General features: G+C 39.4%; 1 protein-coding gene across 6 annotated transcripts in view; it reads left to right on the forward strand.

Moving 5' to 3' along the window:
- Positions 1-10,271: 10,271 nt before the first annotated feature.
- Positions 10,272-25,344, forward strand: part of CNTRL (centriolin) — a 79,789-nt gene continuing 64,716 nt past the window's right edge. For 4 of the 6 annotated variants that reach the window (XM_070597016.1, XM_070597017.1, XM_070597018.1 and 1 more), the window contains exons 1-4: positions 10,480-10,626; positions 19,943-20,190; positions 21,785-21,915; positions 24,465-24,595. In XM_070597016.1, coding sequence (XP_070453117.1) covers positions 19,974-20,190; positions 21,785-21,915; positions 24,465-24,595 — 479 coding nt within the window. In that variant the 5' untranslated portion in view covers positions 10,480-10,626; positions 19,943-19,973. Of the gene's footprint in view, positions 10,627-19,942; positions 20,191-21,784; positions 21,916-24,464; positions 24,596-25,344 lie in introns of all 6 variants that reach the window. The other 2 variants (XM_070597020.1, XM_070597021.1) reach the window with 1 other exon arrangement.

Genomic DNA, 25,344 nt, shown 5'->3' on the forward strand with positions numbered 1-25,344 from the left:
AAGGGAGAAAGAGGAAAGTACTTACTTGTGTTCATATCAAAGATGGAGAATTCAGCAGGCTCTCCACTTGAGTTATTTGACTATTTTAAGCTACCATTGCAAACCATAATTCTCTCAGTTTCCTTCACAAGGAGGAAAGTCATTATTTCAAATGCCACTTCTCTATTGATGACTTCCAAATTTCTCTCTCCAGCGGGGACCTCTCCCTCTGAATATTGGAATACTCCAGAGTTCAGGCTTTTTTCTATGTACAATCACTCACTAGGCAATATTATCCAATCGCATGGATTTGAATACCGTCTATATACACTGACACACCAAAATTTCATTTGCTGGACCTCTCTCCTAAACTCCAGAGTTTTATATCTAACTGCCTTACTCAAAATCTCCACTGGGGGGGCCAGCCCGGTGGCATAGGGGTTAAGTCTGAGCGCTCTGCTTTGGTGGCCCATGGTTCACCAGTTCCGCAGGCATGGACGTATGCACGGCTTATCAAGCCATACTGTGGCAGGTGTCCCACATATAAAATAGAGAAAGACAGGCACAGATCTCAGCTCAGGGCCAATCTTCTTCAGCAAAAAGAGGAGGATTGGCAGTGGATGTTAGCTCAGGGCTAACCTTCCTCAAAAAAAAAACCCAAAACAACTCTACTTGGATATCTAATTGGCATCTCAAACTTAATACATTCAAAATGGAACTTTTAAAGATCTCCTCTCCCCACAACAGATCAAACATCAAATTATCAGACATGTGAGGAAAGCCTATAACATAAAAGACAACGACCAAAATATTCAGAAAAAAAAACTTTAAAGGAAATGTAGGTTATGCACAGTGAAGAAGACTAGAAGTGTATTCCCCTCCCCCGCCAAATCTCCATTAATATACTCATAAAGGATACCACTGAAAGGAACATTCAGAGAACAAAATGGACTCTTGTATATTAAAAACATGACAGCATAAATAAAAAGCTTTAGAAGATAAAGTTGAGTAAATCTTCACAAAAGTAAAGCAAAAAGAGAAAGGGATGGTAAACAGGAGAAAAAAGGATAAGATGATTAGAGGACCAGGACAAGAGGTCCAGCAGATGAATAATGGGAGCTCCAGAAAGAGAGAACAGAGAAGAGTGGAGGAAGCTATCATCAATGAAATAATTAAGAAAATTGTCTAGAACAGAAGGACAGGAGTTGTCAGATTGCAAGAACCTTCCAAGCGCCATGCAGAAAGATGAAAATATACTGATGCCAAGGCACACCATTTGGACCTTTTGAGACACTGAGGACAAAACACAGATCCTACTAGCTTCCAGAGAGAGAGAAAGACAGAGGTGACATATAAAGGATTAGGAGGTGAAAGGATCAGGAATTAGAATGGAGAATGGTCTGGGCTTTCTAAAAGCCACATGAGAAGCAAGAAGACAATCGAGTAATATCTTCAAAGTTTTAAAGGAAAATGATTTCTAATGTAGAATTCTATATTCAACCAAACTATCCTATAGGTGTAAAAGTAGAATAAAGACATTTTCAGAAATGCAAGATTTAAAAACAATTTTTTGCCCCCTACATGCCCTATTTCAATGTGCCACCAGAGAATGTACTCTACCAAATAAGAGAATAAACCAAGTAAATAAAGATATGGGATACAGGCAAAAGGAAGTCCAAAGAAAGAGGGAGGCAAAACGGTTTCTGAGTAGGATAGTGAAGGGAAAGTCCAGGATAACAGCTGTGTACAAGATGTCCAGGGAAACCCACCCACTTGGAGCAGTTAAGACTCAAGGGACACATATGCTGAGGACCATCCAGATCCATGCTGCTCTCATGTCATCTTTTTAGCTTCAGGTCAGAATGCCCAGGTGAGCCTGACCCAGATTCTTATTTGCATTCGGCTTGTTGCAATCATGTCCTGATGAAATTATTGCTCTTCATTTCCAGTCTACACTACCCCCTACCAGATGTCCCAAAATAGCAATTTCTGTATTTACTCACTACATGCCCATATACGGTGACATCCCCAGAAATGGCTGTTGTACAAGAGATAAAACCAGGTTGCAACCCAGAAACTATTCACCTATATACTCTAAGGATCCTTCATCTAATAATGGCTGTCTTGACTTTTCCTTAAGTAGCTAGGTTTGGTTTCCTACTCAATTATTCAAAACTAAACATTATATTAATTAAGGATAAACATATACATGGAAAAACTATAAAGAAAAGCACGGACATAACTAATATAAAAGTCAGAACTATTCATATAAAAGTCATTCTCCTCTGGGGAACAGAGTGGAAAATGATATACAGAAACAGATAAATAGGGGTCACACAGAGGGCTTCTATTTCTTTTCTTTTTTTTAAGATTTTATTTTTCTTTTTTCTCCCCAAAGCCCCCCAGTACATAGTTGTGTATTTTTAGTTGTCGGTCCTTTTAGTTGTGGCATGTGGGATGCTGCCTCGGCATGGCTTGATGAGCAGTGCCATGTCCGCACCCAGGATTCGATCTGGGAAACCCTGGGCCTCAGAAGCAGAGCGCATGAACTTAACCACTCAGCCACGGGGCTGGCCCCGGGCTTCTATTTCTTAACCTGAGCAGTGAATACACAAGTATTCATTACATTATTATTATTTAAGCTATACTTATATGTTTTATAAACTCTTCTGTATTTATGATAAATGTAATAATAAATAAATGCCATGCAAAAGAAGATTAAATAATGCATTTTGAGAGTGATGAGGACTTTTGACAGAACAATCAAATTTACATGGAAAGTAAATATGACATACTCTATAAATATTTACTTGCTCTCCTTTTTTTCTCAGCTTCTTTAATAAACTTAATTATATAAGGTAATAATTACAATAAAGCATTGGTGTGCTTGTAACATATACACAGGTAATAAGTATTATAATAGTAGCACAAAAAGAGAAAAGAAGAAATGAAGCTATTTCTATGAGTAACATTTCTATATCTCACTGGAATTAGGTTAGTATAAATATGAAGCAGATTCGGATAAGACAAGATGTATACAGTAAGCCATAGAGTAACCATTAAGAAAATAACTTTTAGGGGCTGGCCTGGTGGTGTAGTGGTTAAGTTTGCACACTCTGCTTCGGCAGCCCGGGGTTCTAGTTTGGATCCTGGGCACAGACCTAGCACTGCTGGTCAAGCCATGCTCAGGTGGCATCCCACATAGAACTAGAATGACGTAAAAGTAAGATACACAACTGTGTACTGGGGCTTTGGGGAGACAAAAAAAAAGAAAAAAGAAGAAGATTGCCAACAGATGTTAGCTCAAGGCCAATCTTCCTCATCAAAAAAAAAAAAAAAAGCAAAAGAAAAGAAAAGAACTTTAAAAAATAGAGTGAATAAAAATGCTAACCCTAAAAAATATTCATTTAATGTAAAAAAAAAAAAGCTGTAAAGGAGGAATAGAGAAACAAAAAATACATGAGACACACAGAAAAGAAAAAATAAAATGGCAGATATAAATTCAGATATATCAATAATAGCATTAAATGTGAATAGGTTAAATTATACAATCAAAATATAGAGACTGTCAGACTGGATAAAAAAGCAAGATCCAACTATATGCTGTCTATAGGGTGTACTCTTTTGATTCAAAGATACAAATAGGTTGAAAGTAAAAGGATGGGAAAAGATGTATCATACAAATGGCAACCATAAGAAAACTGGAGTGGCTACGCTATATCAGACAAAACAGACTTTAAAACAAAAATGCTATGGAGATAAAGAGGGATTTTAAAATGATAGAAGGGTCAATCCATCAGGAGGATATAACAATTATAAACATATAAATACCTACCAAGAGAGTCCCAAAATATGTGAAGCAAAACCTGCAGAATTTAAGCAATAGACAATTCAACAGTAATAGTTTCAATTATGGACAGAACAACTACACAGAAGATCAACAAGGAAATAGAAGATGAACATCATACACCAACTAAACTTAGTAGACATCTATAGAGCCCTCTACCCAACAGAACATGTTTTTCTCAAGTGCACATGAAACATTCTCCAGCATAGACCATCTGCTAGGTTACAAAACAAGCCTCGATAAATTCAAAGGGATTGACATAATACAGAATATGTTCTCTGATCACAATGGAGTGAAATTAGACATTAATAACAAAGGAAATTAGAGGAATTCACAAATACGTGGAAATTAAACAACACATTCTTAAATAATCAATGGTTCAAAAAAGAAATCACAAGGGAAATTAGAAATGGACTTTGAAATGAATAAAAATGAAGACACAACACACCAAAACATATGAGATGTAGCTAAAGCAATGTTTAGAGGAAATTTTGTAGTTGCAAATGCTTACATGAGAAAAGATGAGGACTGGCCTGGTGGAATGGTAGTTAAATTTGAGAGCTCCGCTTTGGCGGCCCAGGGTTTACAGGTTCAGATCCCAGGCATGGACCTACATACTGCTCATCAAGCCATGCTGTGGCAGCAACACACATATAAAATAGAGGAAGATTGGCACAGAAGTTAGCTCAGGGACAATCTTCTTCAAGCAAAAAGAGGAAGATTGGCAGCAAATATTAGCTCAGGGTCAATCTTCCTCACCAAAAAAAAAGAAAAGATGAAAGATCTCAAATCAACAACCTAACTTTCACCTTAAGAGAGTGGGAAGAGAAGAGCAAACTAAATGCAAAGCAAAGAGAAGGGAGAAAATAATAACGATCAGAGTGGAAATTAATGAAATAGAGAATAGAAAAACAATAGAGAAAATCTAACCTAAGCAAAAGCTGGTTCTTTGAAAAGATCAACAAAATTAACAAGTCTTTAGCTAAGACCTCCAAGAAAAGAGAGAAGACTCAAATTACTAAAATCATGAATGAAAGAAGAGACATTACTTCCAATATTCCAGATATGGAAAGGATTATAAGGGAATACTAGGAACAACTGTATGCCAACAGATGAAAGTGGACAGATAAAAGGGACAAGTTCCTAGAAATATACAAACTACTAAAATTGACAAAAAGATACAGACAACGGGAAAAGAACTATAACAAGTAAAGAAATTGAATTAGCAATTTTAAAACTACCCAAAAAGAAAAGCCCAGGCCCCAGTGGTTTCACTGGCGAGTTTTTATCAAACAAAGAAGAATTAACACTAATTCTTCTCAAACTCTCCCAAAATTTAGAAGAGGAGGGAAAACTTCCCAATTCATTTTATGAGGCCAGTATTACCTTGACACTAAAACCAAAGACATCATAAGAAAACTACAGAGCAATATCACTTATGAATATAGATGCAAAAATCCTCCACATTATACTAGCAAATCAAATCTAGCAGCACATAAAAAGAATTACACACCATGATGAAGTGGAATTTATCCCAGAAATGCAAGATTGGTTTAACATCCCTAAATCAATTAATGTAAAACACCATATCAATAGAATAAAGAACAAAACCACATGATTATCTCAAAAGATGCCTTAAAAGCATTTGACAAAATGCAACACACTTTCATGAGAAAAAAACAAATCCCACTCAACAAACTAGAAACAGAAGAGAACTTCAACCTGATAAACAGCATCTAGGAAACATCCACAGTTAACATCATACTTAAATGATGAAAGACTGAGTGCTTTCCTCCTAAATCAGGAAAAAAACAAGGATGCCCACTCTTGCCACTTCTATTCAACATTATACTGGAGGTTCTAACCAGGACAATTAGTGAGAAAAATAAATAAAAGTCATCAGTATTGGAAAGTAAGACACAGACGACATGCAGATGACATGATCTTATATATAGAAAATCCTAATGAATTCACTGAAAAACCATTAGCACTAAGAAACAAGTTCAGTAAGGTTGCAGGATACAGGATCAATATACAAAAATAAGTTGTATTTCTATTTTTTTTTCTGCTTTATCTCCCCAAATCCCCCGGGTACCTAGTTGTATATCTTAGTTGCAGGTCCTTCTAGTTATGGCATGTGGGATGACGCCTCAACGTGGCCTGACGAGTGGTGCCATGTCAGCGCCCAGGATCTGAACCAGCGAAACCCTGTGCTGCTGCAGCAGAGCGTGTGAATTTAACCACTTGGCCATGGGGCCGGCCCCTAAGTTGTATTTCTATACAGCAGCAATGACTAAACTGAAATGAAATTAAGAAACCAATTCCTTTTACAATAGTATTAAAGAAAATACTTAGGAAAAAACTTAACAGAAGTACAAAACTCCTACTTGGAAAATGATCAAACGTTGACAGAAATTAAAGAAAACCTAAATAAATGGAAGGATGTCCTGTGTTTATGAGTTGGAAGACTTAACATTGTTAAGATGGCAAAATACCCCAAGCTGATCTACAGATTGAACACCTAATGTGGCTCATCCAGCCCCTTCTACTGTGGCACCTAGTTCAAAGTTTTATTGCTCCAACTCTGCTCTAGCTCTACTGATGAATTTCTGGTTTTCCAAATTTGCTTTCTCAAGTATCTTTGGTCTTTGCACAAGCTACCTAGTCCCTTTGCCTTAGATGTTCTTCCCAACTTCTTAATGTGACAAACTCCTACTGGTTGTACTCAGGTCTCAGCCTACAAACCATATTTCCTGGATACTTTCCTTGATCTGCTTTGAAGAGAATAAATGCCTCTTCCTGAGTGTGCCTTTAAAACCCTATTCTTACTGACCTTTAACGCTTCCCATAAGATTCTGTCATTTCTTTTAATATTCTACTTGTCTGGACTCCCCTACAGAAATGCAGCCGTGCCTGGTAAGCAGGGCTAAATCACATTTGCCTTATTTACTTAACAAATCGAAATGAAGAACTGACATGCTGATTTTGCCAAATGATACTTCTTTAGCTTCCACCACCAACTAGATTAGTGGTTCTCAGTCTTGGCCATACATTAGAATCATCTGGTGGGAGTTTTTTAAAATCCTGAGTCATAGGCTATACCTCGGACTGATTAAATCAAGATCCCTAGGTTTGGTGGGGTGGGCAGGCATCAGTATTGTTAAGCTCCTCACATGATTAACCATGCAGCCAAGGCTAAGAACCACTGACCTAGAAGTAGATTGTCTTCTAAGGGACCACCTCCTAAGATTCTTTCAACATACCCTTTCAGGGTACCAGCTGGAACCTGAGTGTCACCCTAAGTGAAGGCCGCCTAAGGCCTAATTACTAAAGAGGTCCTCAGAAATCATTATAAGAGAGAGTAAAGAGGATTTCAAGCTCCCGCATCACGCTACATGGAGCTGGGAAGATAATTCTGATAAAAGCACATTGTCTGCCATGCTGACTTTCCTTGAGCTCAGCTTCACTGGAAGTCGTTGGAATTTAAAGCTTAAAATATTTCAAAGCTGGACATCAGCAAATCGTATTTGGAGACTGTTTTGGTCTTAAATATTCTCTGATCATGTGGGAGGTGAAGGATAGATAACAGTTTGGACTCAGGCAGTATAGTTCAGAGACAGAGGAGTTCAAGGTTTGCCCGAGTGGGTCTGGTTTGGACCTGAGCACCTGAGGCCTATCCTAGCCCTCTTTAGAGTAGGTCAGAACTCACAAAGCAGGCCCCAGATTCCTCAAGTCACGGTGTCGCCACAAACCTTGACACTGGAAACAGCCCAAGGTTAACCTGAGTAGGGTAGTTATGAATTACTGGACATTTGTCACAGTCTTACTTTTCTATATTTATTGCAGTCTTTTTGAGGGCAGAAACCGTGTGCATCTCATTTACCATGACAGTCCCACAGACCTGGCACACAATAGGGTTTTAATATATAGATAAACAAAGAGGAGAGCAAGGAGGTCAACAACAACAACAAAAACAAAAATCAAAAAACAAACCCAGAACATTGAGGAAAGATTATTAAGGGCTTTGCAAGCCAAACCCAAGGAATTTATTTGGTACTTTGCAGATAATGGCAGGTCATCCTACATTCTTTCCAAGTCATGTTATTTTTACATATCAATATTTTAGGTATCTAATGCAGAATTTGGATTTAGACATAGCACATGATTTTTTATATTTCAAATTATAAAATAAATGTCTTACTCTGTGACATTAAAAAAATAAGCATTTATTTAAAAATATATCTGTGAGCCAGTTAATTTTTAAAGTCATACTGCAAGTCATGGGAAGAAATGGCAATAATGGAAGCTGTCATCCCTGCCTGACGAGCTAGTCTGATTCTCGTCTAAAGCAAATTTGCAAAATGATTAAACTGGGCTGCAAAACATGAGGCAAGTTAAAACAAACAGAATAGTTTTGCTATCATTGGGAAACCAGGACCGAGGGATAGCTAGGTCACTCTGCCATGGCTAGTATTTGTACTGTTAATGCAACTTGGAAGAGTGACGACTTCTTCATATTAATCGGATAAAGACAAATTAGTGTGGAATGAAAGAGCTGCTCTCACTCCTTCCCTATTCTCACTCCTGCTTTGGGGAGAGGGATTCTTTCAGCATGTTAAGAGAGGCAGTTAGTATTCAAATTAGCTACAGAAACGTTTCCCCTCTGACGTCTCTAATGCTCGAGGTCTATCCAAAGCCTTTACCCGTGCTAGACACCAACAGAGAGTACTACGTCTGAACGAAAGAGGAAAACTGGGCAAGAAGGGACTGGAAAGCACCCATCAAGGTTAACTGGGTAAGGATTGAGAGACTACCCAAGGGAAAAATAAGTGTTTTGTGCCATCCTTTGGATTTTGCATATATATATATTTATTTCCTGTTTTTGGATTTTGCATATATATATATATATTTTTTATTTCCTGTTTTTGGATTTTGCATATATTTTTGATGGCTACCAAAATAAGATTGATAATGAACTATAGCAGCGCATGGTGATTTGATAATGGATGCCACCTGAATATCATTACAGACTTTGAGGGGCACAGCAGTGAGGTTACACAAGAAATCCAATTCTCTGGTGGAAAAGAGAAAATGAAACGAGTGTCAAAACAAACAAACAATAGTAGAACTGAAATTCAACAATATCCACGTTCCAAACTAATAAATACCATCTGAAACTCCAAGTGCTTTCTTCTGTGTCCATAAATATTTGGGGAGAGGGGAGCATCATTCAAGTAAATGTGAATGTGAATGGTGCCCCCTGTTGGAAGTCACTTGAATTTCCATCTCTGCCTTTAGGAAAAATTACCAATGCCTAACGTGCCTTATAATGGGGTCCCTCTTCCAGCTTCTTCTTTTTTAGCTTCCCTACTCCAAATTTTTGCACCAGCCATACTGATCTACTCAACATCCAGCTGACTGCCAAGCTCTTTTTTCCGCCTCCTCTTGGGATTTGCACAAGTTGTTCCCTTTGCCAGCGAATTCTTCCCCCACTCACCTACTCCTTGACTAAATTCTTTCCCTCTTTCAGGCCTAGGATGAACGTCGCTTCTCCTGGAACACCTTTGCCTAACAATAAGATAACTAAAAACAGATTGAGGACTTACCATGGGGCAGGCACTGTTCTAAGTTCTTTCACATGCATTAACTTTTATAAGTAGCAGGAAAACTTTAGGAAGTGGGTATGATTATCTCATTTCCTAGATGAGGAAACTGAGGCACGGATACAGAGAATTTCTAAAATACTGTTCCAAAGATGGACCATGAGCTCTAACATGAAGGAAGGAAGGAACTGCTTGTGAGAAATGGGTAGGAACGAGGCTCTGCACGTCACAGTGAATTTAAAAACTGTGCTGGGACGGGGTCTTTGGAGCAAGCGAGCTGTTAACGGTTCGCAGAGAGGGAGCGACAATATTGGGAGATTTCTGGAGACGGTGCCGCCTCCGATGGCGACACGGTCCAGGGTACAAGCTCGGAAATGGGAAGCTGGAGTGGAGGAAAGCGTCCTTGGTGACAACGTTTATAAAAAGATGCACTGTCCTTCCCTGGCATCCAGCACAGTATCTGCTCAATTCTCTTTAAATATCTGTGGAATGAGTGAAACGCAGCACTTTCAGGCAAGCGCCACTGGAGTCTCAGATGCTGCTCGCTTTAGCTTCCCCGTCACCCGCCAGAGGAGCCTTCTCCTCCGCAACCAGCGGGAATGTTCTCGGTCCGGATCTCCGGGCCGCTGTCGCTCCCTGCACCCCGGGCGGCAGCGGAGCCCTGGCCGCGTTCGCGCAGCGCTTCCGCCACATCTGGTCGGTTTGGTCCCTGAGAAGAGAAGTCGCCTCCGAGCGCGCTGCGGGGCCTTCAAGCTCAAGGCCGGACCGCCCGCCTCGGAAGCGCGGGGGCTCGGCGACAGCGCCGCGTGGGTCCCTCAGCCGTCCTCCGGGCCCGCCCCCAGGGAGCAGGTCCGCGCCCTGGCGGGAGGCGTCAGCACCTTCGCCTCGGGAAAGCAGATAGGCTCGCCAGGGCAGCGGCGGGAAACCTCGCCTCCCGCGGCCTCCGCACCTTCCAGAAGCCCCATGCCCAGGGTTCCCCGCGCCTTTGCGCGCCGGCGGCGGGAAGCCCCGCCCCCAACGGCTCCAGGGGGCGTGGCCGCCGCAGGCCCCGCCCACGTCGCGCGCGCTGCCCCCCGGGCAACCGGCACAACACAACAAAATGGCCGTCGCGCCGCCGGGCGCGTAAAGGGAACGGCCGGCGAATCTCTGTCCCGCGTCGCCCCGCAGGCCCGCTCGCCTCGGCTCGGCTCCTCGGCGGTGAGTGCCAGGCCCGGTCGAGGCCGTTCTCCGACAGCCGGACGGGGCAGTGGGGGCCGGCGGCGAAGGCGGGAGGGCCTGGACCGAGCGCGGGGTGGGCCGGCTTGGGATGGATTCGGGGCGGGGGTGTGTGTCTGGGAATTGGGATTGGACGGGAAGGAGGGGAGGGCCCGGAACGGGCGTGGGGAGGAGGATGAAGGAGGAGGTTTAGATGAGAAGGGAGGAGGTCAGGGGTGGGGATGCGGGGGCGCTTAGCGGTGGAGGACCAGAGTGTGGGGGAGGTGTGGGCATTGGGGTGCGGCGCCGAGAAGGATGGGGGTCCCACCACCGAGAGGACGGGGGAGGGGCTGCGGTGTGCCAGGTGGCTGTGGGGAATGACAGCGGTAAAGGATGGTTGGGTCTCCTGACGGGTGTCATGGGATCAAACGGAATATAGTACGTGGAGGAAAATGAGAGTTAGGATATTGGGATGGAGGAGGAGAGCAAAAGGAGAAAGAGCAAATACTTTGTTGTATAATGGTTCAGGGACGAGTGAATTTTGAGGTCAAAACTTGAGTTCAAGTCTTGATTCTACCGCCTTGTGTTACTTCATCGGCTCTGTGACTTTGGGCATGTTCCTTAACCTTTCTGAGCATCTGTTTTCTCATTTGTAAAAATCATTGCTAATTACTTTTGAGTGTACGCTGTGTGTCAGGTTTAGTTCTAAGTCCTTTGCGTGTATTAACTGATTTAGAACTGAAAATAACTTATGTGAGGTTACCATCCCCATTTTAAAAGTGATGAAACTGAGGATGATAGAGGTTAGGTAATTTGCCTAATGTCACACAGAAAGTGGAAAACTAGCATTTGAATTCAGGCTGTTTAGGTCTGGAATCCAAGCTCTTAATTCTTAACGATACACTGCCACTTGTAAATGAGGTTAATAATTCTGATCTTATTCACCATCTGCGAGGATTTAAATTTGGTCATTCAACAAATATTTATTGTGCACCAAACAATAGACAGAGTCCCTGCCGTCTTGTAGCTTAAACTCTAGAAGAAGAAACAAGCAATAATCAAGTTGTTTAACAATTATCATTTAATTCTAATAGTAAAATGTTATAAAGGAGACTACTTGGTTCAGAGACCGTGTATAATAGGGAGATATAATCCTGTTGTGCATCTTGAGTATAGCAACCCCGCCTTCTCAGCTCTGTGTTCTTAGAGCTTAGTGCAGTTCTTGGCACCTAAAAGTTGCTCCATAAAACTGAATGAATAAATCCTGGAAAGGAATGGGAAGCTTGGGTTTTGGAGTACCTGAGTAGAATGAAGAGAAATGTGAGAAGAGAATTCAGGATGTTATTAGGATGGAGAAGGACACAGAGGTCAGAGTGTTAGAAGGGAAAGGCAAGTAGGTAAGTAAGTGTGTTGGTATGAGGAGGAATGGGTGGAGGTTTGAGTATTTTGTTCGAGGAGGGGAATAATTAGAAGAGTATTGGAATGAATTAGGATGTCAGAATATTTGCTGGGATGAGCAGTTTGGGAAATCAGGATGAATACAGAAGTGTTGAGGCAGGGTACTGGAAAGAACTGTAGAGAGAAACAGTGTTAGGGAATTGGGACAGAATTTGTGGGAAAACTTAGCGGTCAGAATGAGGTGAGAGATAGGAAGCAGAAGTTGACAACCACAGGATGAGAGAACTGTGGAAAGAAGAGTGGCTGGAGTCTCTGGAGGGAGGAACGGCAATCAGGCATATGAAAGGACTAGAGAAGGTTAAAGAGGAGGAGTATTTAAGTGGGTTCAGGGGTATGGGATAAAGTCGAATTGTAGGGAAGATACTGAGATGTCATTAGAGGGCCAAGGACTGTAGTGGAGAGGGATATGGAGGTCAAGAAGTGGGGGTGGATATTTGCATTTTGGAGTGGGCTGGGAAGAGAGATGGAAGGTTTGGGGTTTATCCAGATCTGTGTCATTTGGAGATCAGAGAAGACGATGGAATGTTAGGAAGGGCTGGATGTAGGTGGAGGTGTGGTGTCTACTGAGCTGTAATGGACAGGGTCATTGGATCAGAGCAAATATCTGAGTCTGGGAGTGACGACCAGTGTTGCCTGGGCACGTGATTCTGATTATCACACCCTTCCAATAGTTTTCTCTTGCTCTGCAGACCACCTTCTGGGCCTTCAAAATGTGTCTCCAGCTCTAGACTTGCTTTGCTTGTTTTATTTTCTCTTTGTCCTGCCCCTTCACACACTCTAGCCCTACCTCAGCTCTGTCTTCTCTTTTCTATGGCTTGGTCTTTGTTTATGTAATTGCAAGCTACATCCTAGGGTCAAACAACATCGGCATTGCTCCATTAAAATTGTAGTTCAAGATTTACTCCCTCTGGGTGGTAGTGTCTGAGATAATGCCAGCCATTCTTAAACGCAGTAAATCTGTAGGCCCAGTTCACTGAGTTAGCTATTCCATGAGATGGTAATACATATCTGTTCAAGGACCAGGCTTTACAGGAGCTGTAGCAACCCAGGGAGGGGATCTAGGAATGCATTGTGGCTTTGCAACCATCACTTAATCTTCCCTGTTACAATTCATAAAAGGAAGGAGTTGATCTAGATTTCTGGAATCCATTCTAGTATTTTTTTTAACCCTGTAAGTGAGTAAGGCAGAGTTTTTCTAATCAGGAGAGGTAACACAGGACGTCATGATAGTCTAATGAGGCCCAAAGGGTCTTGGTCATTAGGATGTTATGAGACGAATTCAGGATGGTTCGGTATTTCAAAAATTTAGAGAGAAGCCTAAAATGCAGGATACAAAATAATTGCATTGCATGAAAACATAGGATGTGCTTTTTTGTCAACCAAGAAACTAAAAAAATATAAAGCATATCTCTGTAACATGTAGCATGCACTATTATTCTAATTTTATAATTTTCTATCATGCTATGGCATAGAGAAAGCTACATAGAAGTAGAAACTGTGCCTTGTCCCTCCCTTCTTTTATTTTTTTAATCTCTTGCCCTGTGAAAACTACATTTAATTTGGGAATAAATAAAATTTTACCTTTAAAGCACATGCCTCTTAGCTCTTATTAAGTTTGAGTGTATTATTCTTATGGAGAAAGACAATGCCAGTACAGATTAGCACAGAATCAGTAATATTGCTAGGAGACTTTTTCCCATAGCAGAATGGTGTGATATAAGACACAAAAATTGTCAGCCACACTTGTGAAATTAGGACCAAAAGCTCTGTGGCTATGGCATAAATAGTGGTTATGTGAATTAGGGGGAAGCTTCTCTGACCTATGGCTTAACATGAAAAAAATGAGTGAAAGAAAAAGTAAAAACATATGTAAGTTTGCAGTCTAAAGTGAACTAGACTATTGGAACAAGGCAGTTTGCCATATTATACTGTATAACTGTGAAAAAGTCACTTTTTAAAAACAACTGTAGTAAGTTTTTTTTCCTTTCAAGCTAGTCACCTTAAGAAGCTGGATCATAGTCAGTGATGCTATCGTTCTATTAAATTGTCTGTTTTGTGTTCAGAAATTGGTTTCATAGTATATGACATCCATTAATCAGGGTTATTTAGTGGCATTTTTTTATGATCTGTTTTGTGCAAGGCACCATGAGAGCAAATCAAACATGGTCTGGGCTCCAGAAAACTCGGTCAGCAATACGACATCGTAATGAAGATGTGGGCTTTGGAATCAGATCAGGATTCAAGTCTTGGCTTAACCAATTAGTTATGGAACTTTGAAAAAATTGTTTAACCTCTTAATCTTTGAAATGTGAATCTTTGAAGATGAAAACACCTATTTCATAGAGTTGTTGTATTTAATCCTAATGTGATGATACATGTAAGAGCTTATCACGATATTTGGCACCTGGTAAAGTTAATGATCAAATTGGGAAAATAAAAACAAACTGCAGCTGAAGTGATGGGTCTGATTTTCTTGTGAGACTTGTAAGTTAATTCTGAAAGGACCCAAAGAGGAATTCCAGAAATGTTTCAGGCAAGATCAGCATTCCTAGAATGATTATATAGTCATTGAAAGGTGACATCTGCCAAATGTTGGTTAATTGATTGAATATACTAATGGCAGCTCTCCTCTACACATACTATATATGTTCCAACCATTTAAAAAATAAGTTTCTTCATAATCCCAGCCTGTATGATAATACTCATATACCTGTAAAAGTATATTATATATGAGGATATTCACGTATCAAACTGTAATAATAACTCTTTCTAATACCAACTTAAATGGCATAAGATTTGAGCTACCCCAAATCTTTGGATTGAAGGTAACTTTTCTAAAAAATAATTTGTGTTTTGTCTTCACTTCTTAAGCAGTGAGAATTGGGGATATTATGGATATTGAGCAAAAATAGGATCATTGTTAATGCAGCCTTGCTGAAGACCTATACATCTTATAAGTTTTTTTGTCTAAAAATTTGTCAAATTTATAATTTTTGCAATGTTTTCAGACCGAATGTACTTATAAGAGCAATTGTATATCTTGAAAAACTTTTTTGCATAAACCTAACCTTGGAATTAGGACTCTTGGTGTTGAGGACTAATATTCCTCATGAAGATATCCTTTTGTTGAGGTACTAAATAGCATTTTATCAGTTCCATGTTATTTATGCATAATTCATTCAGTAAATATTAATTATCTGCTATCTGCTAGGCTCTGTTCTAGGCCTGAAATACATCAGTGAACAATGTCCCTGCCTTCATGGAACTTACATTCTACTAGGTTAATTATGTGATTTGACTTACAAATTAGTTTGAGAGGAGAACTGATTCTCATCATTACTACAGCCAGCATTATGTCTGACCCAGTCATTTAGCATTCTGGGCCTTAATTTTCTTATAAGAAAAGTAAAGGAATTTGACTAAGGTCCCTTTCATCAATAAATGCTTTAGTTCCTCTGGAATACCTAAACTGCAATAAAATTGATTTTTGTGGACAAGCAATAGCAGACATGGGAGTTTGAAGCAATCAGATGTTTTTCGAATAACGTGAAGCAGACATGAATGAATATCAGAAGCATAGTGTTTAACAAAAGAAGGCAGATATAAAAGATAGTCTATGATTTCATTCATGTAAAGTTAAAAAATTGTTTAAAAAGAAGTCAGGGTAGAGATTACCCATGTGTGGAGGTTAATGACTGGAAGGGGGCATGAGAGAGCTTCTGAGGTTTTGGTAATATTCTGTTTCTTGATCTGGATACTAGTTACACAGCTTGTGTTCACTATATAAAAATTCATGGAGCTGTATACTTACAATTTGTGTGCTTTTTCTATATGTATAATGTACTACAACAAAAACATATATACTCATCCTCATACAGAGAGAGAGTGCACACACACTGTTGAAAGTATGGTCTCTAAACAGATTGAATTCTAGATGTAAAATGTTAGAGACATTCATAACCTACTGTTGAGGGGCTGGGAATTCAAGACAAATAAGACATCATCCCTCCACTTGCGGGTGTTACATTCTGGGCAAGCCAAAAATGTATAGTAGAATGAGTTCTCTGACAGAGGAATATTCAGTGTGATAACAAGCAGGGAGGATTAATTCTACCTGAAAGAAGTGGATTTCTGGAAAGCCTTCACAAATAAAATGACATTTTAGTTGGTAGAGAGGAAGAAGAGGATGCCATTCTAAGAAGAGGGAATTTCATGAGCAGAAACTCATGATGTGTCTAGGTAATAATAAAAAGATGACTAGAGTGAGTGCAGGGTGCATGGTGGGGAGGCGTGAGAGATTAGGCCAGAAAATTGGGCCAGATTGTGGTGCGCCTTCTGTATGGTGCTGAAATGTTTAGACTTATAGGCAGTGAGAACCATCAAATTTCTCTTGTTTTTATAAAGTAAGTGAGTGAAAGATGGAGAATGGATTGAAGGCGAAGCAAAGAAAGATTGGAAGCTGGTTATGAGAGTATCATAATAGTCTAAGCAAGAGATGATAACAGTTGGATCTAAGGTGGTAGTTGTGAAGATAGATAGAGATGAATTTAGAAATAGTTCAGAACTAGAATCAATGTCTTGATGGGTGAGGGAGAGGGACAAGTGGAAAATAACTTCATTTATTCATTCAACAAATATTTATTGAGTTCTTGCTAGATGCCAGGCACTATGCTAGACTGGGAGACAGTGGTAAACAAAACGGAAGCTCTCACGGAGCTTACAGTCCAGTGGGGACACAGATGTTGAGCAAATAATAACATAAATGTATAATTGCAAACTGTGATTATTTGAGGAAAAAAGACACATTGATTGAAAGTATATAACTGAGGACTTTCCTTAGCCTGCCCTACAGAGGAGGCTTTCCTGAGGAAGCAACTGTTGTTGAGCTGATCTCTGAAGGAAGACTAAGAATTAACATGATAAAAAGACTGGGGACGCCAAATAGCCAAAACAGTCTTAAGAAAGGACAAAGCTGAAGGACTCAACACTTCCTGATTTCACAACTTACTACACAGCTACATTAATCAAAACAGCATGGTATTGATATTAAGACAAACATAGACGAATGGAATAGAGTAGAAAGCCCAGAAACAAACCCTTGCATATGTGGTCAAATAGTTTTTGACAAAGATGCCAGGACCATTCAAGGGGGAAAGGGCAGTGTTTTCAAAAATGGTGCTGGGAAAACTGGATGTCCGCATGCAAAAGAATCAAGTTAGACCCTTCCCTGACACCATATACAAAAATGAACTCAAAATGGATCAAAGACCAAAATGTAAGACCTAAAACTATAAATCTCTTAGAAGAAAACACAGGGCAAATCCTCATGACAGTGAATTTGACAGTGATTTCTTGGATATGACACCAAAGGCACAGGCAATCAAAGAAAAAATAGACAAATTGGACTTTGTGAAAATTTTTAAATGTGCATCAAAAGACAATATCAACAGAGTAAAAAGGCAGCCCACAGAATGGGTGAAAATATTTGCAAATCATATATCTGATAAGGGATTAATATCCAGAATATATATAGAGAACTCCTAAAACTCAACAACAACAACAAAACAACCTGATTTTAAAAAGGGCGACGTGGGGCCAGCCTGGTGGCGTAGTGGTTAAGTTCACACGCTCCACCTCTACTACCTAGGGTTCGCAGGTTCGGATCCTGGGCGCAGCCCTAGCACCACGTGTCAAGCCATGCTGTGGCAGCGTCTGACATAAAATAGAGGAAGATTAGCACAGATGTTAGCTCAAGGCCAATCTTGCACACAAAACAAACAAAAGAGCAAAGGACTTGAGTAGACATTTCTTCAAGGAAGATATGCAAATGGCCAATAAGCACATGAAAAGATGCTCATCATCACTAATCATTAGGGAAATGCAAATGAAAACTACAATGAGATGTCACCTCACACCCATTAGGATGGCTGCTATCAAAAACTAAACATAAATGTTGGCAAGAATAGGGTGAAATTGAACCGCAATGCGCTGTTGGTGGGAATGTAAAATGGTACAGCTGCTGAGGAAAACAGTATGGTGGTTCCTCAAAAGATTGAAAATAGAATTGGCATATTATCCAGCAGTTCAGTTCTGAGTATATACTCAGAAGAGATATTTGTACACCCATGTCTGTTGTAATATTCACAGTAGCTAAAACATGGAAGCAACCCAAGCATTCATTGACGGCTGAATGAGTAAGCAAAATATGGTATACATACAATAGAATATTATACAATCTTAAGAAGGAAGTAAATTCTGACATATGCTATAATATGGATGAACCCTGGGGACATTATGCTAAGTGAAATAAGCCAGTCATGAAAAGACAAATACTGTGATGATTCCACTTATATGAGATACTTAGAGTAGTCAAAATCGTAGAGCCAGAAAGTAGAATGGTGGTTGCCAAGGGCTGGGGAGAGAGGAATGTGTAATGGGTACATTGTTTGATGGGTGTAGAATTTCAGTTTTACGAGGTGAAAGGAGTTACGGAGGTGGAAGGTGGTGGTGATTGCACAACATTATGAATGTTTTTAATACCACTGAACTGTACACTTAAAATGGTTAAGATGGTAAATTTTATGTTGTGTGTATTTTACCACAGTAGAAAAAATTGGGAAAAAAAGATTAAAAATAAAAAGACAAAAAGACTGAAGGTAAGCATTTGTGGCAGAAGGCAGTATGTGTGGAGGTCAGTGTGGCTGGAGCCCACAAAGTTGAGGGAACGAGTGACAGAAGTGAGCTAGAGAGACAGGGCCATATCATGGGGGACCTCATAGGTCCTGGTAAGTATTTTGTGCATTACAGACCGATAGATTTACTTTTTAAATAGATCACTCAGGGTTGTCTGACTGCAGTGTAGTGATGGGGAGGAAGGCAAGACAGCTTGTAGGGAGATCAGTTAGAAACTATTATAGTAGTTTGATGAGATCTTGGATTAGAGTGGAGATGAAAAGAAGTAGACTAATTGGAGAGATCTTTAGGAGGTAAAAGTGACGAAACTCGGTGATTGATTGGGTATGGGGAAAAGAGAGAGGGAGGCATCAAGAATGACTCCCAGGTTTCCAGCTTATTCTCATGAGCATTGTTCACTGGTTAGGGAATGCTGGAGGAGGAAACAGGATGGGAGGAAAATTAGGGAGGGATGGGGGAAATGATAAATTCAGTTTGAACATGTTGAGTTTAGGATGTCAATGAGATATCAAGTAGGCAGTTGAGAATAGGAGTCTGGAACTCAGAGAAAGGTTGGATTGAACATATAAATATCAGTATACAGGTGGCATTAGGAGCCATGGGTGTGCATTAGATTGTCTAAAATGAGATTCGAGAGGGACTAGAAAAGACTTGAGGAGCTCTGACATTTAAAGACTGAATAGAGGAGTGTGAGCCAGCAAAGGAGGCCAAGGAGTGGCCAGGGAGGCAGGAGGATACCAGGAGAGTGTGGTGTCCCAGAAGCCAAAGGAAGAAACTGTTTCAGGAAGGGGAGAGTGCTCATCAGTATTAAATACTGCTGGTTGCCAAGTATTTCCAGCTTCCTACATTCAAGGACCCTTTGTGGGTAGAAGGAAGCATTGTGATTAGTTCAGTCCAGTACGTTGAGAACAGAAATGACAGGTGAGACTTCTCGCTGGAGCATGTGTCAATACAAGACCCTCTGGAGGTCTGTTTTTCCTCTGGCCAGGTGATCAGCAATGTTTGAAATAGTGTCTGCTCCCATCTGTTTGGAGGAGCGTGGGTCCTAGCATCTACAGCCTCTGAGTTTATAACTTTGTAGTCTTGAAAATTCTAGAAATAGATTAATTTAATAGTTTTGGTAGCTCTAAAAAATTAACCTTGCTAAATATACTGAAAACTGTTACAGGTTTTGATGGACACCTGGCTTTATTCTTGCAATGAAGAAAGGTTCTCAGCAAAAATTTTCCAAAGCAAGGATGCCACCATCATCTCATTCTCCTAGTCCATCATCTCTTCTGTCCAATATGAGATCTAGGTCCTTGTCACCTTTAAGCGGATCTGAGATTCTCCCTTTTCATTCTGGAGGACAGTGGAGTGATCAAGACGAGATTACACATAAAAACACTATGCTTTTGGACTACCAAGACCAGAAAGGTATTGCTTTTTAATCTGAGAATTTGACCACATACTCTTATGCAAAGATGGAAAATCTTGAACTTACATTTTTGGTCCAGATGTAACATATATCCTTGTACTAACTTGACCTATTGTTTTTATTGACAGAAGTTGTGTCAGGACAGTGGAGGATGGAAGCTTCTGGGTGAGGGTGAAGATGTCAGAAAGAGTTAGGAGAAGGGAGTTTCCAGAAAAAGGAAGCTTTATTTCCTGTGGTGGGAGAGCGCCTTAAAGCTCATATGCCAAATTTACAGTCATCCTTGGTTAGGGGGAGGGCATATCTGTTCACTTCAGAGTGGAGTGCCTTCATTCAGTATAAAAATGTTATCCACCCTGGGGCTATTCCAGTTTGCTTATTGGCAAACTGCTTATCTGTGAATGGACTGATTTCCACGTAAGGGACATGTATATGTTCCACCAAGGTTTTTATTTTTTTCTTAAAAGCCTTCTGTTAGTCTGGGAACCTATTTTCAAAAATAGATTCTTTTTTTCTAAGAATCTATTGAATGTGATTAAATGTGAAAGAAAACTGATTTCTTTGTTGAGTAATGAAATCACAGCCACCAAACTATTGACCTAAATATCTGATCAGTTTTTAGTAATAAATATTGACCACATTGAGTTTAGACCTATACCCTTGCTGCCAATTGGTACATTGTTATTTCTAATTTGATTAATATTTTAGAATATTAGTCATTTTCTTTCCTAGAACAGCCCAAATTAAAGGAAAAAATCATTTTATTTTAAAACAAAATAAATGTGATATTAACTTATTATAAATAATCAGATGGACTCTTTGGCCCACAAGCTGGATCTGAACCCAGGATTAATTTTTTCTGACTCATAAAGAAAGAGCCAAGAGGCAGTTTTCTTTTTATGGCTGCTTTTGTCAAATGTAACATGACTTTAACAAGCTTTGATAGCAGTATCCAGGAAGGTCTTAGGACAAGGTGTGCTATCCATCAAGTTAGTGCTTTCTCTCTACTAAACATGTGCTGATCTTCTCTATTTAGAAGACCAACGAGTTTGAGTTTCTCACCATAAAAAAAGGATTTTTTAAGAATTTAAGTATTTCTAAACTTTAGATTAGAATTTTAAAAAACAAACAACTAAATAGTGCCAGTTTATTTTTTAAAAAACTAACATTAAAATATTGCTAAAAATTTCAGTGCTCCGTGTGGTTAAAAGTCTAAGTTTTGGAGTCATCTGCCTGGGTTCCACTGCTGGATTTGCACATAACTAGCTGGAAGATCTTGAGCAAATTATCATAATTTTTTTATATAAATTGGAATAATAATTTCAGTCTCAAAGGTGTGTTATACAAATGAAATTTTCTAAATGTAAAGCATTGGCACACAGCTAATATTTATAGAGTATAACTATTATTGTCATTATTATGAAATGCAATATAAAGTAAAATATTATTATTAAAATATTACGTATAGAACCAGCCAACTGTTTTTACATTTGCATGACTTGAAAAAAATTTTTTGTTATATAACATCAAAACAATCTATTTTTCAGAGTATTCGTGTGTTCCTTTGCTGATAATGATCTGTTTCTCTAATTTCAGAAGCTGATTCACAAGCAGGAGTTCGATATATTACAGAGGCCCTTGTTAAGAAACTTGCTAAACAGGACAATTTGGCCTTGGTAAAGTCTCTGAACCTTTCACTTTCTAAAGATGGTGGCAAGAAATTTAGGGTAGGTTACCAACATTTCTGAATACAGACATTGTTTTTAATTTTTCTGTGCTTTAAAACAAACAAAATATTAGATTTACAGAAACATCTTATCCTAATATCACCTTATTTGCAGCAAACCTTTTATTGTTTTCAGTGGAAGTTCTACATCAGAAATATGACATCTTCAAATTCATAAGCTCCTATTACTCTCTTCGTTATTGACTCTCTCTAGAGAAGGATCGGCAGATTACAGCCTGCAGGCCAAGTTGGGCCTGCTGCCTTTTTTTGTAAATAAAATTCTGTTGGAACACAGTCACAATCATTTGTATGCATATGTCTGTGGCTGCTTTTGTTTCTCCTGTAGCAGAGGTAAGTAGTTGTCACAGAGACTATACGGCCCCCAAAGCCAAAAGTATTTGCTCTCTGGCCTTTTACAATAAAAGTTTGCTGATCCCTGCTCTAGAGCGTTTACTGCTTTATTCAAAAGCTAAACAACATGAACACACTGTAATAGTCAACTTAATTTTTAATTGGAAAAAATATACACTTGGATGCCTACTACATTAATCACACAAATTAATTCCAGAAGGTTGAAGATCTTAATGAAAACAAAACAAAAATCAACCAACAAAAATGATATAAAAGTATTAGGAAAGAATATAGGAGAGTGTATTTTAAAATCTTAGAGTTGGGATGTGTATATATGGAGGTAAATGATTGGAAAGGTCTGGATGTATATACACCAGCCTCTTAACAATGCTCATCTTTTAATGGTGGGATTTTTTACGGGGGCCTGGGGACCTGATGAAGAGGGCTTTTTGTGTTTTGTTGGAAACTTGTATTAAAATATAGTTATGTCTTGTGTAATTAAAAAGGAAAAAGGAGACATGCTGGAGTTTAAAAGTTGCAAAAATGAAATATCAAATTAGTAAATCTTTGCTGTGTGATTATTATATGCGAAGCATTATGTTAGTCTGTTGGAGTAGATAAGCTTCATAAGTAGATAAGGTAAATAAGCTTCATTTTTGATCTCTGGGAACTTAGAGCTTAGATTGAAGAATGCCTAGGATTGAGAGGAGAAATAGTGAGGGGGAATCAGAGAGAGAGACAGAGCGCGCGCATGCAGGGAAGAAGCAGACCCAATGAAGAAGTCTGAAAGGGCTACTGGAACAGGAAAAGATCCAAGAGTACGATGAATGGAGGCCAAAGGAGGGAGAACTTCAGGCAGGTAGGGATGATGTACAATGTCACAGAGTTGTCAAATAGAATGAAAACTTAGAAGAAGTCATTTGGATTTGTCAGTTAAAAAGCCCTTCTTTCTATTTCTCAAACCCACCAAGTTCATTCTTTTAGAACCTTTGCATTTTTTTTCTCTGCCTGGTATTCTCTGCTCCTAGGTGTTCACACAGCTGACTTCTTGTTCTTAACTCAGTGTACTTCCCCTGTGAGGCCTTCTCTTACCAGCCAATGGCTATTAGCCGCCTTCTCCTCAGTCACTCCCTCTCATTCTTTCAATCAACAGATATTTATTTAGCACCCAATTATGTGCCAGGCTTTAGTGCAATAGCCATGAACACAGCAGACAGATCTGCCCTCTTGGTGCCTTGCATTCTGTCACATCATGTTTTCTTTATTTTCTTGTTAGTACACTTCAGTGTGTGAAATTTTATTTATTTGTTTATTGGCTTTCCCTGTAAATGAAAACAAGAACCTTGTTTTCCTTATTCACCTCTGTATTTCCTGTACCTAGAACGGCTTCTGGCACATAATCCGTGTTTGATAAATGTTTGTGAAATGGATGAATGAATCATGATCTTGGAGAGAACTATTTGAATACAGGAAAGGGCAGACAATACTTTGCCTTACCCATAGAATAAGAGTGAATAGAAGGCCGCGTGAGCAAATGTACACAGGTCTTGTGAGAACGTGGTGGCAAATGAGGGAGATAAGGTGATAGCTTTGATAGGAAAACAAGTTCAACGTGAGGTGACTGGTTTTATATAGAGGAGATTGAGCATGTTGAACATAGGCTCCTGCAGCAGGGGATTGTCTAGTTCACTGCAATATCTCTGTTTCCTGATGCCACACTTGGTATATAGTAAGTGCATAGTGAATAACTGTTAAATAATGACTTTTTAAACTTGCGGGGAAGGTCCAGGAGAGAGAAAGACATTGAAAATGCAAGAGCATGAGGAGAGGAGATGAGTCAGGTTTACGAAGAGCCTTAAGTACCGAGTTGAACTTTGAAGAAAGGAGGAGGGGAGGGAGGGAGAGATGTAGAAAAGCTGAAGTGGAGGAAAGGATAGTGGAGGAATCCTTGGTGGGTAGACTGGCGTTTCTCTGTACGTAGGAAGTGTTGTCCACTGAGGGGCAAGGAGGGTTTGGTACCTTGAAGAGAGCTGCTACTCCTGGTCAAGGAGAGCCACACCAAGGGCTCGTCCAGGAGAGCAGTAAGGGTTTATTATTCTCTGATGACTGATTAGGACAGCCCCTAATGCACATATTTACATGTTGTGCTATGTCAACGCGTCTGTTGTATAAAATATTTATTCATTTGTTTCCAATTAGTATATCGAAAATTTGGAAAAATGTGTTAAACTTGAAGTACTGAATCTCAGCTATAATGTAATAGAGAAGATTGAGAAGGTGGACAAGCTGTTAAAATTACGTGAACTCAACTTATCCTATAACAAAATTTGGTGAGTAAATACTTCTTTAGGTAGCGTTGCAGGGTCATCGTGTTTGTTAAAGAGGTAGATTAATGCTGCCACCTTACTGCAAGAATCTTTCGAAACAGCAGGCACTTTGATCCTTAGTCGTTGATAGTCTAGCCTTCACAGGCAATTACTATCTTCATGTTTTGGCATTACTAAAGTACAGAAAAATATCTCATCTGGCATCATCAAAGAAGGAGATACATCTTTTGAGTACCAAATTTTATCTTCATTCCATTTTGACAGAAATTTTTCCCACATATAGTCTATGATTCACTGCCTTATTACATTGAGAAAGTTGACATGAAGCAGAATGTTTTAACTCTGTCATTTTGGTCCTAAAGATACTTAACTTTTTTTGATTCTGTGTTTATCCTGATGTTTTTTGCTCATTGCTATAAGAAACATACTCTCAGTCTTGTTTCCACTTCATAATATATATTACTCTGAGACATAAACATGGTAAAACTGACTGTGGCTAAAACTGCACCTAGGAAACTTGTCATAGACAAAATGATACAATTATCAAATCTTGGAAATCTTTATATCTCTGTACTTTCCCTACATTAGACTTGATATATATAATGGCCAAAAAACCCCAAAACAACTAAAAGTGGCAGAAGCTCTGATATGGCAAGAATGAAATGGGAAAAAAAACTGATTAATGAATCAAATCCTTAATATAAAGTTTGTAGAAAAAATAAATGATCCTAGGGGCCAGCCCCGTGGCCAAG

The sequence above is a fragment of the Equus przewalskii genome, chromosome 26 (assembly GCF_037783145.1).
Source record: "Equus przewalskii isolate Varuska chromosome 26, EquPr2, whole genome shotgun sequence".
Classification (NCBI taxonomy): domain Eukaryota; kingdom Metazoa; phylum Chordata; class Mammalia; order Perissodactyla; family Equidae; genus Equus; species Equus przewalskii.